Source organism: Mesoplodon densirostris, chromosome 4, assembly GCF_025265405.1.
Source record: "Mesoplodon densirostris isolate mMesDen1 chromosome 4, mMesDen1 primary haplotype, whole genome shotgun sequence".
Taxonomy (NCBI): domain Eukaryota; kingdom Metazoa; phylum Chordata; class Mammalia; order Artiodactyla; family Ziphiidae; genus Mesoplodon; species Mesoplodon densirostris.
Genome location: NC_082664.1, coordinates 83,968,113 through 83,984,693, shown reverse-complemented (window position 1 = coordinate 83,984,693; position 16,581 = coordinate 83,968,113). Strand labels below are relative to the sequence as shown.

General features: G+C 35.8%; 1 protein-coding gene across 1 annotated transcript in view; it reads right to left on the bottom strand.

The window, feature by feature from the left end:
• The window catches only part of FAM98B (family with sequence similarity 98 member B), a 35,797-nt gene that overhangs the window by 2,916 nt on the left and 16,300 nt on the right, over positions 1–16,581 (bottom strand). Inside the window, exons 5-7 of the mRNA XM_060098286.1 lie at positions 13,906–13,986; positions 13,190–13,306; positions 1,159–1,326 (exon numbers count right to left, since the gene is read on the bottom strand). Coding sequence (XP_059954269.1) covers positions 1,159–1,326; positions 13,190–13,306; positions 13,906–13,986 — 366 coding nt within the window. The remainder of the gene's footprint in view (positions 1–1,158; positions 1,327–13,189; positions 13,307–13,905; positions 13,987–16,581) is intronic.

Sequence of the window (16,581 nt, the reverse complement as noted above, 5' to 3'; positions counted from 1 at the left end):
AAAGTACAACATCCTCACTGTGGGACAAAGTTCAAAGAAGCAAACATTCTTTTAAAAGTCAGCAATAACATCCTAATTACCAAATCCAAAAAATATCAGTAGCTTTTTTCTTGGTTGTTATCTTCATTGGTCTCTCCACCAAACATGCTATGTGGGTGGATATACAGGGATGCTGTTCCAAGAACTCATAATAAGACTGCCCTCAAATAATTAGACTATAAATTAAAAACTCAGAAAAGAGATGGGCAATGTCACTTAAAGAAATAGAACTCCTGATCCATCAAGACTAGCTTATTACCTGATGCAAGACATTAAGTAACATATTTAAAGACAGAACACTTTAAGAAGAGAGGAGGTTGGTCTAAAATGGAAGCAGGAAGGCCCAAACACTGGTGCCTAACTTAGCAATAATTAGCAAACTGACTTTACATACAGCCATCCCTTGTTACAGGATACCTTTCTCACTGCATTGAGTAAGAAACGATGTTTTAAAATTACCCAAATCCCTTACTTCTGATTTCTTGCTCTTTTGTAGTAGTTTGTCATAGAGTGATCTATCTAAATGAAGAGTAAGTATATGCTAATCAAGCTGATATAAACATTCTAAATTAGTTTATTGTTAATGCTGCTGTCGTAAAGTAAAAAATTCAGACTCTGAGCTTATTTAAGACTACTGGCAGAGCAATGGATCTATACTCTGAATCAGGAAATGGAACCTCCAAGAGATTCCGCAACTTGCCCAAGGTGACTGCTCTAAGTAAATGATAGAGCTAGGATGTGAACCCAAAGCATGGACTCCTCCCTTTACACCAAGGATCTAAGGAATATGTGAGTACTCGAAATGACTCCTACAGATCTTTACTGACAAAAAATGATTACATTATTGGAAAGAGGCAAATAATTCTTGCTAATGCTATTCATAAAAATAATTCTTAATTCTTCTAATTCAGATAAAACTGTGGTTTAATTTATGAATACAGAAATTCAAACAAACATGCACACAGAAAACATTACTATGCCTAAATTGACTGAAGCCCCTCCACCACTCTCTTTTCTAGGAGTTCACTAGGATTAAAAGAAAAATGGATTAAATCTGTAAAAACATCAAACAAGGATATTATAAATTCATTATCCACTGTTACTGAAAGAAAAACCAACCTTATTAATGGCACATGCTGTCTTCTCCCGGCTGGAGCCACTACTTGTCCTGATGATCTTGGATAGATCTTCACGGGCAGCAAGTAGATGTGCCAAGGTTATTGTTGTCTTGGGTGACAAAGCATAACGCTTAGGCTGGTAAATTCTTGCTATGTCATCTGTTTTTATCTAAATGACAAAATTCAGGGAAAAAAGGAACCAAAGAACATTTCAATGAAAGAGCAATGGTGGGACTTCCCTGGTGGTCCAGTGGTTAAGACTCCACCGTCCAATGCAGGGGACATGGGTTCGATCCCTGGTCAGGGAACTAAGATCCCACATGCCATGGGGCAACTCAGCCTGCGTGCCCCAACTACTAAGCCCACGTGCTCTAGAGCCTGTGCGCCGCAACTGAGAAGCCCGCCTGCAATAACAAAAGATCCTGCATGCCACAACTAAAGATCCTGCATGCCACAACTAAAGATCCCACGTACTACAACGAAGATCCCGCATGCCGCAACTAAAGACCCTGCATGCTGCAAAGATCCCGCGTGCCACAACTAAGACCCAACGCAGCCAAATTAATTAATTAATTTTTAAAAAGGGCGATGGCAATCATAATCTTCAGAAAGATAAAAAGGAGACAATAACACAAGCAAAGAAACAGAGAAGAGCAAAACATTCAAATATCTGATAATCTGGAGGTAGAATGAGAAAAAAATAAAGCCCAACAGATGCTAAAAGACCACATAACTACCAGTAACAACTCATTTAAAAAGTAACCAAAAAAAATCCCATTCATATTAACAAAAAGCAAAATACCTAAAAATAGCTGTACCGAAAACACACACAGAACCTTTAAGAAGAAAACATTAGTAAATCTAAAAAAACAAAAGTAAAACTTGAATAAACAGAAATACCAAGTTTCTGGAATGGGGACATTGAGTATTGTCGGTTTCCCTCAAAATTAACTTATAGATTTACTGCAGTCCTACTGGAATATTTTTGGGGGGGGAGTGGTGGGCAGGGAGGTAGGGGATATCTAAATCATCATTGCCTTAACAGTTAACATTCATTGACTACTTGTTAAATGAGCTAAGCTACTCTTCATCTAATATCATATCTTTAATCTTCAAAACATCCTTTTAGAGTGGTTGTATAGATAACACTATACTATCCTACCTCAGTCTAATTAAATGGAACTGGTGGGGGGAATAGATTGATGAAACAAAAGAGGCAATTGAGATTCAGGGCCTCATAAATGCATGAATGCAATAAACGATAGAGGAGGCATCAAAGATCAGTGAGACAAAAAGGCATGAAGGAAACTTAAATGTCTATTATTAAATGAAAGAAGCTAATCTGAAAATAATAATCTGTATGACTTCAACTATATGACATTCTGGAAAAAGCAAAACTATAGAGATAGTAAAAAGATTAAATGGGTTGCCAGGGGTTGTGCGGAGGGAGGGAAGAACAGGCAAAGCAGAGAAAATTTTTCGGGCAGTGAAAATATTCTGTACTATACTATAATGGTGGATACATGTCTTTGTGTATTTTTTCAAAACCATAGAATGTGCAGCACCAAGAGTGAAACCTAATATAAACTATGGGACTCTGGATAATAATGATGTATCAATGTAGGTTCATCAGCTGCAAAAATTTACTACTCTCATGGGGGATGATGATGGGGGGTTATGTGTGTGAGGTGTCAGGAGGTAAATGGAAATCTCAAAACCTTCTGTTCAATATTGCTATGAACCTTTAACTGCTCTGAAAATAAAGAATATTAAAACATTAAAAAAAAGAGCAATGAGGGCTTCCCTGGTGGCGAAGTGGTTGAGAGTCTGCCTGCTGATGCAGGGGACACGGGTTCGTGCCCCGGTCTGGGAAGATCCCACATGCCGCGGAGCGGCTGGGCCCGTGAGCCATGGCCGCTGAGCCTGCGCGTCCGGAGCCTGTGCTCCACAACGGGAGAGGCCACAACCGTGAGAGGCCCGCATACCGCAAAAAAAAAAAAAAAAAAAAAAGAGAGCAATGAGAAAAGAAATAGATTTTTTAAATGCTGCTGCAACGAACTGTTGTCTATTTTTAAAATAATAATAATAATAATAATAATCAACATATAACTAAGAGGATTCCAAATATAATAAAGAGTTCATTGTTTAACTACAAGCAACTGTATGCCAATAAAATGGACAACCTAGAAGAAATGGACAAATTCTCAGAAAGATACAAGTTTCCAAGACTGAGCCAGGAAGAAACAGAAAATATGAACAGATCAATCACAAGTACTGAAATTAAAAGTGATTTTAAAACTTCCAACAAACAAAAGTCCAGGACCAGATGGCTTCCACAGGCGAATTCTGTCAAACATTTAGAGAAGGGTTAACACCTATCCTTCTCAAACTTGCAGAGAAAGTAACAACCCCCAAGCTCATTCTACAAGGCCACCATCACCCTGATACCAAAACCAGACAAAAATATCACAAAAAAAGAAAATTACAGGCCAATATCACTGATGAATATAGATGCAAAAATCCTCAACAAAATACTAGTAAATTAAATGCAACACCACATTAAAATGATCATACACCATGATCAAGTGGGATTTATCCCAGGGATATAAGGATTCTTCAACATACATAAATCAATCAATGTGATACACGACATTAACAAACTGAAGAATAAAAACCATATGATCATCTCAATAGATGCAGAAAAAGCTTCTGACAAAAATCAACACCCATCTATGATACAAACTCTCCAGAAAGTGGACACAGAGGAAGCATATCTCAACATAGTACAGCAAACATCATTCTCAATGGTGAAAATCTGAAAGCATTTCCTCTAAGATCAAGAACAAGACAAGGATGTCCACTGTCTCCACTTTTATTCAACGTAGATTTGAGAGTCCTAGCCATGGCAATCAGAGAAGAAAAAGAAATAAAAGGAATCCAAATAGGAAAAGAAGTAAAACTATCACTGTTTGCAAATGACATGATACTATACATAGAAAATCCTAAAGATGCTACCAGAAAACTACTAGAGCTCATCAATGAATTTGGTAAAGTTGTAGGATATAAAATTAATACACAGATATTTCTTGCATTCCTATATATTAACAACAAAAGATCAGAAAGAGAAATTAAGGAAACAATCCCATCTACCATCGCATCAAAAGAATAAAATACCTGTATTCAGGAGGCAAAAGACCTGTACTCAGAAAACTATAAGATACTGATGAAAGAAATCAAAGATGACACAAAAAGATGGAAAGATATACCATGTTCTTGGATTGGAAGAATCAATACTGTCAAAAAGACTATACTACCCAAAGTAATCCACAGATTTGATGCAATCCCTATCAAATTATCAATAGCATTTTTCACAGAATTAGAACAAAAAAATGTTACAATTTGTATGGAGACACAAAAGACCGTGAATAGCCAAGGCAATCTTGAGAAAGAAAAACGGAGCTGGAGGAATCAGGCTCCCTGACTTCAGACTATACTACAAAGCTACAGTAATCAAAACAGTATGGTACTGGCACAAAGACAGAAATATAGATTAATGGAATAGTATAGAAAGCCCAGAGATAAACCCACACACCCATGGTCACCTAATCTATGACAAAGGAGGCAAGACTATATACTGGAGAAAAGACAGTCTCTTCAATAAGTGGTGCTGGGGAAACTGGACAGCTACATGTAAAAGAATGAAATTAGCACATTCCCTAACACCATACACAAAAATAAACTCAAAATGGATTAAAGACCTAAATGTAAGACCAGATACTATAAAACTCTTAGAGGAAAACATAGGCAGAACACTGACATAAACTGCAGCAAGATCTTTTTTGATCCTCCTCCGAGAGTAATGAAAATAAAAACAAATGGGACCTAATGGAACTTAAAAGCTTTTGCACGGCAAAGGAAATCATCAACAAAACTAAAAACCCACAGAATGGAAGAAAATATTTGCAAACAAAGTGACTGACAAGGGCTTAATCTCTAAAATATACAAACCGCTCATGCAGCCTAATATCAAAAAAACAAACAACCCAATCAAAAAATGGGCAGAAGATCTAAATAGACATTTCTCCAAAGAAGACATACAGATGGCTAACAAGCACATGAAAAGATGCTCAATATCACTAATTATTAGAGAATGCAAATCAAAACTACAATGAGGTATCACCTCACACTTGTTAGAATGGCCATCATCAAAAAATCTACATACAACAAATGCTGGAGAGGGTGTGGAGAAAAGGGAACACTTTTGCACTGTTGGTGGGAATGTAAATTGATACAGCCACTATGGAGAACAGTATGGAGGTTCCTCAAAAAACTAAAAATAGAATTACCATATGACCCAGCAATCCCACTACTGGGCATATACACAGAGAAAACCATAATTCAAAAAGACACATGCACCCCAATGTTCATTGCAGCACTATTTACAATAGCCAGGTCATGGAAGCAACCTAAATGCCCATCGACAGACGTATGGATAAAGAAGATGTGGTACATATATACAATGAAATATTACTCAGCCATAAAAAGGAACGAAATTGGGTCATTTGTTGAAACATGGATGGATCTAGAGACTGTCATACAGAGTGAAGTCAGAAAAACAAATATCGTATATTAACGCATATATGTGGAACCTAGAAAATGGTACAGATGAACCAGTTTGCTGAGCAGAAATTGAGACAGAGAAGTAGAGAAAAAACATATGGACACCAAGGGGGGAAAGTGGCGGGGGGCAGGGGTGGTGTGATAAATTGGGAGATTGGGATTGACATGTATACACTATGTGTATAAAAGGGATGACTAATAAGAAAAATATATATATTTGACGGTGGAATGGACTTGGAATCTCTGATCACCTAAGACACTTCTTTGAACTTTGTAGGTGTCTAAAATAATATTCAGTAATTCTTTGCCAACTGCTGATCTTAATGAACTAAATAAGGCTTTTGTTGTAGCTTTCTTAATAAGTTATAACACAGAGAAAAGTGCATAAGTCATAAGTTTAACTATAAACTTATGACTTATGTGAGTTATCTGAACTCCCACTAGTATAACCACTACTCAGATCAAGAAACAGAACTTTCCCAGCACCTCGGAAGCCTTCCTTATACAATTTCCTGGTCATGACCCCTGCTTTCTGCCCCCATAATAACTACTACCTTCACCATAAATTTGTTTTGTCCAGTTTTGAATTTTTTAAAAAGAAACCATACAATGTATGTCATTTTATGTCTGCCTTGTTTTGATGAATATTGCTCATGAGTTTTATTTCTGTTGTTGCTTATAGCAATACTCACTTATTTTTATTGTCTTCTATATTTTATTATATAAATGCAAAATATAGTCTAATGTTGATGAACAACAACAAAAAAAAGAAATCCTGGGCATGGATTGACTTTGTGTTAAGAAACTCATTACAGGCAGGGAAAAAAAATGACACAATGAATATACAAGGTCAAGAATTTGTATACAAAAAAAAAAAAAAAAGAAAAAAAGCACATGAAAAGACGCTCAATATCACTAATTATTAGAGAAATGCAAATCAAAACTACAATGAGGTATCACTTCACACTTGTTAGAATGGCCATCATCAAAAAATCTACAAACAATAAATGTTGGAGAGGGAGTGGAGAAAAGGGAACCCTCCTACACTGTTGGTGGGAATGTAAATTGGTACAGCCACTATGGAGAACAGTATGGAGGTTCCTTAAAAAACTAAAAGTAGAACTACCATATGATCTAGCAATCCCACTAATAGGCATGTATCTGGAGAGAACCATAATTAGAAAGGGTACATGCACCCCAATGTTCACTGCAGCACTATTTACAACAGCCAGGACATGGAAGCAACCTAAACGTCCATCGAAAGAGGAATGGATAACAAAGATGTGGTACATACATACAGTGAAATATTACTCAGCCATAAAAAAGAATGAAATAATGCCATCTGCAACAACATGGATGGACCTAGAGTTTATCATAGTAAGTAAGTCAGACAGAGAAAGACAAGTATCATATGATATCGCTTATATGTGGAATCCAAAAAAATCGTACAAAAGAACCTATTTACAAAACAGAAATTGAGTCACAGATGTAGAAAACAAACTTATGGTTACCAAGGGGGAAAGGGAGGGGGGAGGGATAAATTGGGAGATTCGGACTGACATATACACGCTACTATATATAAAATAGATAACTAATAAGAACCTACTTTATAGCACAGGGAACTCTATTCAATACTCTGTAATGACCTATATAGGAATAGAATCTAAAAAAGAGTGGATATAGGTATATGTAGAACTGACTCACTTTGCTGTACAGCAGAAACTCACACAACATTGTAAATCAACTATACTCCAATAAAAAAATTAATTATAAATTTTTAGAAAGAGTTCACTGTTTAAAGTTTTATTTTAAACTGAAAAACTTAACCATATTAGAGACTAAAATTTCTGTACATCAAAAGACATAAAACAAAAGACCACTGGGGAAAATATTTTCAACAAATAAAGCAACTAGCTAACTTCCTTAATATATAAAAAGCTCAATCAGAAGGAAAACAGGAAGACCTTAAGGGGAAAAAAAGACAAGACACAAACAGAAATTTCAAAAAAGAGGAAATTCAAATGACTAATAAGCTTATGAAAAAAAGTTCAACTGTACCACTAATAAAAAATCTACAAATTAAAACAATTTAGTCTTTTTTAACCATCAAGGTAGCCATAAAATTGATAATATTCTAAATATTAAAGAAGCTAAAGTGAAGGCAAAATTTCATTTACCCTACTTGTAGGAGCTTAAATTCATACAAACTTTTAAAAAAACAATTTGGTGATGTGAATCAAGAGCTTTAGAGTCATAACCTTTCACACAGTAAATTTCCATTTAGGAATCCCTAGGAACCCATGGGTTTCACATCTGCGGACATGGAGGGCTGATTGTGCAGTTACATAGGACAACATGGATGAACCTTGAAAGCATTATGCTAAGAAGCCAGACATAAAAAGCCACGTATTGTATGACTCCTTATATATATGAAATATCCAGAACAGGCAAATCCAAAGAGACAGAAAGTAAGTTATAGTAGTGAGTGTCAGAGAAGGAAGGTGAAGGTACTGCAAATGACCACTAATAGGTGCATGTTTCTTTTGGCAGTGAGGGAAAAGTTGTGGAATTAGATAATGGCACAGAATACAGTGAATATACTAAAAACCACTGAACTGTACACTTTAAGATGGTGAATTATAACTCAAAAAATAAATTAATTAAAAATTAATTTAAAAAGGACACTGAAATAGAACTTTTAGAGATATGGGACAATGATCACAATATATTCAGTAAAAAAAAAAAAAAAGCAAACTATAAAAGTATACTCAGTCCTATTTCAATACCAGCAAAGTAACAGAGAAATCAGATTAACCATACTAATAAACATGTATAATCTTTTTGAAGGGCAACTCTAGAGTGTGCATCAAAAGCATTATAATGCATATTCTTTGATCAAGAAATTCCACTTTTAGGAATATATCATGGACATGAACAAAAATTTAGCTGCCAAAAATTTCATTACAGGGTCAAAGAAGACAAAATTAAAGGAAAACTCAATGTCAATCAATAGAGTATATCTGTATGCAAAAGATTTTAAATGCTGTAGAACAATATTTGATGAGTCATTCAACAACATCAGACACATGAAATAGGGAGAATAAGATAAAGATATATTAAATTTAACAAGAAAAGAAAACTCAGGGTATAAATGTATATACTCATATAATCAATTGAAAAGGATGGCATGAAAGGCCAAAATTTGACCTATACTCTGAGAAAAAAAATATTTAAAAAATCTTCCAGACTAAGGAAAAAACAACAAAAACACAACCTCCTTGTCCTAAAACATGATGAAAAATGACCAAGATGAGAAGATAAAATATCAAGATATTTCCTAAAGGTATCTTCTCAAACACACTAAATTATTAAAAATAAAAAAAATACATATATACTATAATAAAGAGAATGGAAAAAGGGGATACAGGTAAGAAGGGAACCAACATCACAGAAAATGAAACTGGGAGCCAAAAATAGGGGTTAACTGTCTATTTGTGGAATAGTCTATTCTTCCAATCCCTGGTGCCATGTTGCCACTCCTCCTCCTCTGGCCACTCCTCCTCCTCTGGCCAAAGAAGAAGAATGTATAGAAAAAAATGAGGCTTGGGGCTTCCCTAGTGGCGCAGTGGTTGAGAGTCCGCCTGCCTACAACTACAACGACTACAGTTCCCAATCAGTTTTTCAGTGTCTTCTCTTAAATATGGACAACAAAGGACCATCATGATTTGAAGAAAGCCACCACGAGAGAGAAACCAAGAAAAACAAACCAAAAATTGCCCTGGAAGAGACAGAAATAATTAAAGGGGGAAAAAAAAAACCTTTTTTAAGAAAAAATTTTCATTCCCATTAAAGAAGATAGCACGTTCATAAAACAAGAAAAAAAAAACATGAAAAAGGAAAACTCAAGAAGCAAAAAGAATTCCTGGAAATGAAAAAATGATGGCAGAAACAAAAATTTAGTGTCAAGCACAAAATAAAATTGAGGACATTTCCAAGAAAGTCAATCAAAAAGGAAGAGACAGAAAATGAGAAAAAAAATAAAGCAACTCAAGTGGATCTATCCAGGGGGTCTAATATCTGAATAACAAGAATTTCAGAAAGAGAAAACAAAAAGGAAGAAATTAAAAGAGAAATATAAAAGCTAAGAGTCTACAGATTGAAATGCCCACCTAATGTTTAGCACAATGAATTCAGGAAGACCCAGACTGACATATGCTGTGAAATTTCAGAACTCCGAGGATAAAGAAGAGAGTCCAACCACCAGGGAAGTCCCAGTTTTTCTTTAATTAACAAGGATCTTTTTTTCTTTTTTTTTTTTTTAACAATGATCTTTTGATGTTCCTACTACCTGGTTTCTTGCAAAAACTCCTATATATCCTGGCTCCTCCCTTACCTCTTCAGAGCAGTCCCTCAGAGTCATCTGAGAGGCTGTCTTCCAGGCTTAAGTCCTCAGCAAGTCTGTCAAATAAAATGTAATTCTCAAAAAAAAAAAAGAAGAGGGTCCAAAAGCTCCCAGTGAAAAATAAAAGGTCATCCAAAAGGACAGGCAATGGCACTGGGTTTCTCAACAGCAGCACTATATGCTAGAAAACAATGAAGCAATGCCTTCAATATTCTTTTTTTTTTTTTTTGCCTTCAATATTCTTAGAGAAAAATGTTTTCCACCTAGAATTTTATATTTACCCAAACTATCAATCAAATGTGGCAGCAGAATAAACATATTTTCAGAATTCAAGGGTTCAGAAAAATCCCTCCTATGCACCCTTTGTTAGGAAGTTATTTGTGGATTTACTATGGCAGATTGAGGGAATAAACAATGAAAGAGAAGGCCATGGGATCCAGGAAATAGTGGAGTAGCCAAGGATAGGCACACAAACAGCCCAAACTGCAGTAGAAGGATACAAGCTTTTAGGAGGGAAAGTATAGAAAAGAGGACTCATTAGAATACTTGATTTTTAAAAGTATGTTTAAAAAAGAGAAAAAGAAAAGAAAAGAAAAGAAAAAAGCAGCAGCCGCATATGATAACAAAATACAATGCAGGAAAAAAATAAACTCCAATTAGAAGACACCTGGTAAACAGAATGGTTCCCCCGAGATCTCCACATCCTAATCCCTGGAACCTGTGAATATGTCACCTTGAAGATACAGATGCGAGTTAAGTTAGGGATCTTGAGATGGATTATCTGGGTAAACCCAGAGTAATCACAAGGCTCCTGATAAGAGAGAGACAGCAGAAGGCATGTGACAATGGAAGCAGAAGGAGAAAGACTGGAAGATCCTATACTATTGATTTTGAAGTACACAGGTGGTATCTGGAAGCTAGTAAATGCAAGGAAACAGATTCTCCCCTGAAGTGTCCGGGAGGAATGAAACCCTGCCAATACCTTCATTTTAGGACTTCTGATCTCTAGATCTGTAAGAAAATAAATGTGTATTATGTAAACCACAAAGTTTGTGCTAATTTATTACAGCAGCCATAGGAAACCAATGTGGGGCACCACATGGAGAGAGAGACCACCTAAGAGCCAAGATGACAAGTGAAGCACCCCAAGAAACAGTTAGCAAAACCCAGACATGTGAGGCAACCGTCTTGGATGTTCCAGCCCAACCCAGCCCAGGTATCAGTTGAATGAAGCTGCATAAATGACCCCAGTTGATACAATATGGGGGCAGGACAACTGCCCAGTTAATCCAAAGAACGTAATAATAATATCTGAGAGGGCCTCCCTGGTGGCGCAGTGGTTGGGAGTCCGCCTGCCAATGCAGGGGACACGGGTTCATGCCCTGGTCTGGGAAGATCCCACATGCTGCAGAGCGGCTGGGCCCGTGAGCCATGGCCGCTGAGCCTGCGCGTCCGGAGCCTGTGCTCCACAACGGGAGAGGCCACAACAGTGAGAGGCCCGCGTAACGCAAAAAAATAATAATAATAATAATATCTGAGAGTAACAGGCACAGATTTACCCTCCTACCTGAAACAACTATAAAACTGGACAACCCATGTGAACCAGTGATTTTCAGACACTGGACATCAAGGAGCACAGGACACAATGGTCCTCCAAACAGGGGAAGCAAATGTTTTCCTATAATTGTCCCAGCTTACAGTCTGGAGTGGAGGATCCCAGACGACGCCTGGGTACAGATTACAGGCATAAGATGGGAATGATAGGTGACAGCTCTCTAGAAAACTACCTGAAGAGATTCATATTTGGGAATGCCCCCACCCTCCAACCCCCTCTTCATGCCCCCACCCTCCAACCCCCTCTTCAACTGGAACACACTCCACAGCCTTAAGCCACCTTTAATAAGGTTTGTTCAGGCATCAGTGCTACCTGATTCATTCCTAAATCCTTCTTTCTTTTTTTTTTTTCTAAAGAAAAAAATCAGTATTTTACTTTTTCGACAGTTGAATAAAAGGATTTAGACATATATCAAATGGGAAAAAAGGGTTTTAATCCCTCTGTGGAATAGGAAGAGAGACATACTATACTGGAAAGACTGCACAGACCATGAGGAGAGAAACCAGAGAATACGGGGCCTCAGTCCCATCATTTCAGAACACAGTAGCAGCTTGTCTGTTAATTTCTTTCCTCTCAGCCTGGGTGACCTCTCACAAGCTTAACAGTAACAGGGAGTCTAAAACTGCTTCTGAGCAGGTGCTTTCTTTAGACAGGTGCTATTTATCAGAGAAGATTTAGACAGGATAACATTGAGGAGTGATGTGTTACTTTAACCAGATTGCAAAACTGAAAAAAGAATAATGAACCTCACATTAGTTAAATAAACAAAGCAGCAGTAAGCACAATAAGCAGACAGGCGTGATGCTTACAGAAGAATCACCTCTTCTTGTGTACAGTGTGCCACATTGCACTTGCTGTTTGAATATATGTTTTAATAAATATCCTTTAATGTGTACATGAAATAGAGTAGGCATTCAACTATTTGTTGAATGAAAATAACAATATATTATGTATAAAGAAAAATCTGATCTCATATCATCAGAAACAGATTTTGTCAACCACTACTTTTGACCTTTGGACCAGACAGATCTTGTTGTGAAGGGCTATCCTGTGTACTGTAGGGTGTTTAGCAGTAAATCCTTCTTTCTTGACCGGTTGCTCACTATATCTATCTCACTATCACATATGATGCCTTCTTTTATGTATATCCTTGCATAAATCACAACATCTATGAGTTTTAAATAAACGTGAAAGATATGGGGAGAAATTAAGATATTTGCAAACAGGGACTTATACAAGACCAGGATCATTATTTAAGACCAGCAGTTGGCCTGGGCAGGAGCTTCAGACAGAGTGATAAAGTACAAATGTGGCATCGTTACCTAACAGACAAGAGAGGCTGAAGAGCTGTCACAGGGTACCACCTACAGGACACAAATGGAAAAACAGCCATACCTTTGCTCTATCAGACCATCCAAAGGACTGCACTGTTACATCTAATCGTTTCATCAACATCCGCCGACGGCACTCATATTCACAGGAAAGGGCATCGTTGATTCTTTCCAGTTGTTCCTAAAGAATTTGGAAACAAAAATCATAACCTTTAGACTCATTATGCACGAAAAGAAATTTCAGAATCGTGGTCAATACTTCCTATTAATTCAAAAGGTGGTACTTAATGGTCATTTTCTGATCCTATGAGACTTTACAGTAAATTATTTAAATAATAAAGATATTTGATAGAACATTTAAAATATTTGGAAGATATTAAACATACAGATTAAACTCTACAATTGGTACAGTTTACCTGATCTTCAATCAAACATGTTAATTTAAGTAAAACGTCTACCTGCAAAGTAGTCTGGACCAATAAGGAAAGAAAATACCAACAACTTCCCATCTTGTTGGCGTTGAGCTACTACACTTTTCAAATTACAACTATGCTAACATATTAGGCACTATGAATACTTTTGGCCAGGTTTTTTTTTTTAAATTAATAATCTGAGTGAAGAAATGTTAGGACCTACTGTTCTAGAATATCATTCCATTTTAATTCTCCAATATAAAAAATGCATGCTACACACTGTAAAATCTAGATGTCCATCTATAAAATTAAGTCATATTCACTACTTTAATTACATAAAGCTAATAAAAGGTGGGGGGTGACTTACCGCCTGTTCCAGATTTAAATCAATTTTCAGCAGTGGTTTTCCCACGTGATTTTTCTGGACTTGTGAGAGAATATCTTTCACCTAAAATTAAACATAAAAGATTGTGAAAATGTATATCCCAATTTAAAACAATCTTATTCTTGCTTAAAACGCTTTGAATGCTAGAAAATTAATAAAATGTTAAAGAGAAATAGTTAAAATATACCTTCACATACTAGGAAAGAATATCACTACAATGCAGAGTATCTTTCTCAAAGAAGCATTAGTTACATTAATTCAAGCTATAGCACACCTTTTCCAGAGTAAGAGATAATGTACATGGACAACTAAAGAAGTAGCTACTAAAAGGTTTTATTATGAGAATCTATAATGTTTTATGTGAAATAAATTCAGTTTCTTCTTAAGATGGCACGCTCTTACATGCTGACAAATTCTCAAAAGGGATACTAAAACCTTTGCTGAGTATGTTGGTTTTACTCAATTAAATATTTTGTACACATTCCATTGTTCAGCAAGACAACACAGGAGAGCAAGCCCTCTCAATTAGTCGCCACATACACATTTCATTACTTTTGCAAAGCCACTGATTTGAATTACTTGAAACATTTTTATTTTGGTGAACAAGATTTAGACATTTGCTTTTGCTTTAGCAGTATCAGAGGTCATTCAAACAGAATGAAATATTTACAGTTGCTTAGTTATAAAGTAACTAGAGAAAATAATCAGGAAGAGTTCACATTTTGAGGAGTATGAACCTTATTTAATGTTGGGGACCTCTTTTAAAAAGAATTAAAAATTATGAACACAAAATTAGCTTGGAAACTGGTGGTGGTAATGGGAAGTGACTCTAAATGGGCACATGGTTTCTTCTGAGAATGATGGAAATGTTCTAAAATTAGATTTTGATGATATTGTACTCTGTAAATATACTAAAATTCATTGAGTTGTACACTTTAAATGGGCGAATTTTATAGCACTTAAATTATATCTTGAGAAAGCTATTTTTGAAAAATGAGCTTAGAAAGAACTTGTGCAAATTAGGGGGTCCCAAAGCTTAAGCTTTACATCACAGTAAATCTACCACTACAACAGTGATTACTGACACTACTCTTACACATTGAAAAGAATTATTATTTTCTTAAAACATACCATTTCTGTAGGTTCCTCACTATTGTAAATACCTTCGATTTCGATATTTTATATACTATTAAAAGTTTTAGTCATAACCCCTTACTCAAGAGGGACTCTGAATGCATGCCTAAGTTTCTCACATATAATCACATTTCCTGTATTTCAACATTAGATAACAGTTTTTAATAACTTTGAGAACTACTTGTGATCAAGAGAGAGTTAAGAGCAGACTCTGAGGTTGACCACCTGGGTTTGAAACTCCAGTCTACCACTACTACTACTTAGAAACTTGCTTGTCTAAATTATTAAATCTTTCAGTACCTCAATTTTCTCAAATGGCTGTTGTAAATAATAATATTACTACTTCATTATAGGTGATGTAAGAATGCAATGAGTTATTACATATAAACACTTAGCACAGTAAATGCTGTATGTGCACTGTTAATATTACTATAATTACTTTAGATTTACATTTGAACAGCTTCGAGCTAAAAACTAATGATAAATTTCCTCCCCAATGGTGACAAAGTGTCTTCTGGACACATCATACATAGAAGAAAATATGGAAAGTTTTGCTTTTGATAGGAACTGAATGGAGAAGTAAGTCATTATAGGTAAATATTTAGCCATGATGGCCATAGTAACTACTACCTTATAATTAGCCTGCCAGCACTTGAACACAGGCATTACAGCCTGCTTTAAGTAGGGAAAAGAGGTTTGAGGGTATTTTTAAATTCTAACTGAAACTCATAAAAGGAAAAAACCTCTCTGGGATCAATATGTGTAAGCACTGGGAGATTAGGAAGAGTCTAGAAATCTGTCTCAATTTGAAATAGCCCCAGATATTTTAGCCAACCCCAGATCATTCTTAATGCAGAGAAACAAATTCTGAAGAGCAATTTATTAACTCTACACAATGTTTCTGAGCTGGGATTCATAGGCTTATTCTTTGGTTTACAAGTTCTAGGGGAAAAAAAGAAGTTTTTATACTGTGTTTTCACCTTAATGATACTAAAATTCTCTGACATTCAGTAAGACAAATCTTTTTTATTTTTCAGTTCATAAATTATCAATGCAAAGAGTACTTTATTCAAGAATTTAGTTTAAAACAGCATGTCTAAAAACAGAGTTTTAGTACCTATTCTTGAGGGTGAGAATTTTCTTTTCCTTAAAAATGAATCTGGTATTATTCCCCTAGAGGACTCCTACAAAACCTAGGAATTAAGCCAGAATTTGGTCTGTGAGAGCATCATTCTCTCTAATCGATGGCTTGACTGGGAACAAGGATAGTTTAATAACTGAAAAAAAAAAAGCTAGAAGTACACAGGTTTTAGTTGTTTTTAACTACTCCATCAGGGTACTCATTCATTTATTCACTATACAACAAACATTTACTAAACACTTATTCACCAGAAATTGCGCATTTCTTTGCTCACTGCCAAAGACAACCACACTGCAATTCTATTAACAACATCCATTAAAAAGAAATTTAGTTTGCCTTTGACTTCATAGGATAACTCTACTTCTTTCATTATACTGTAATAC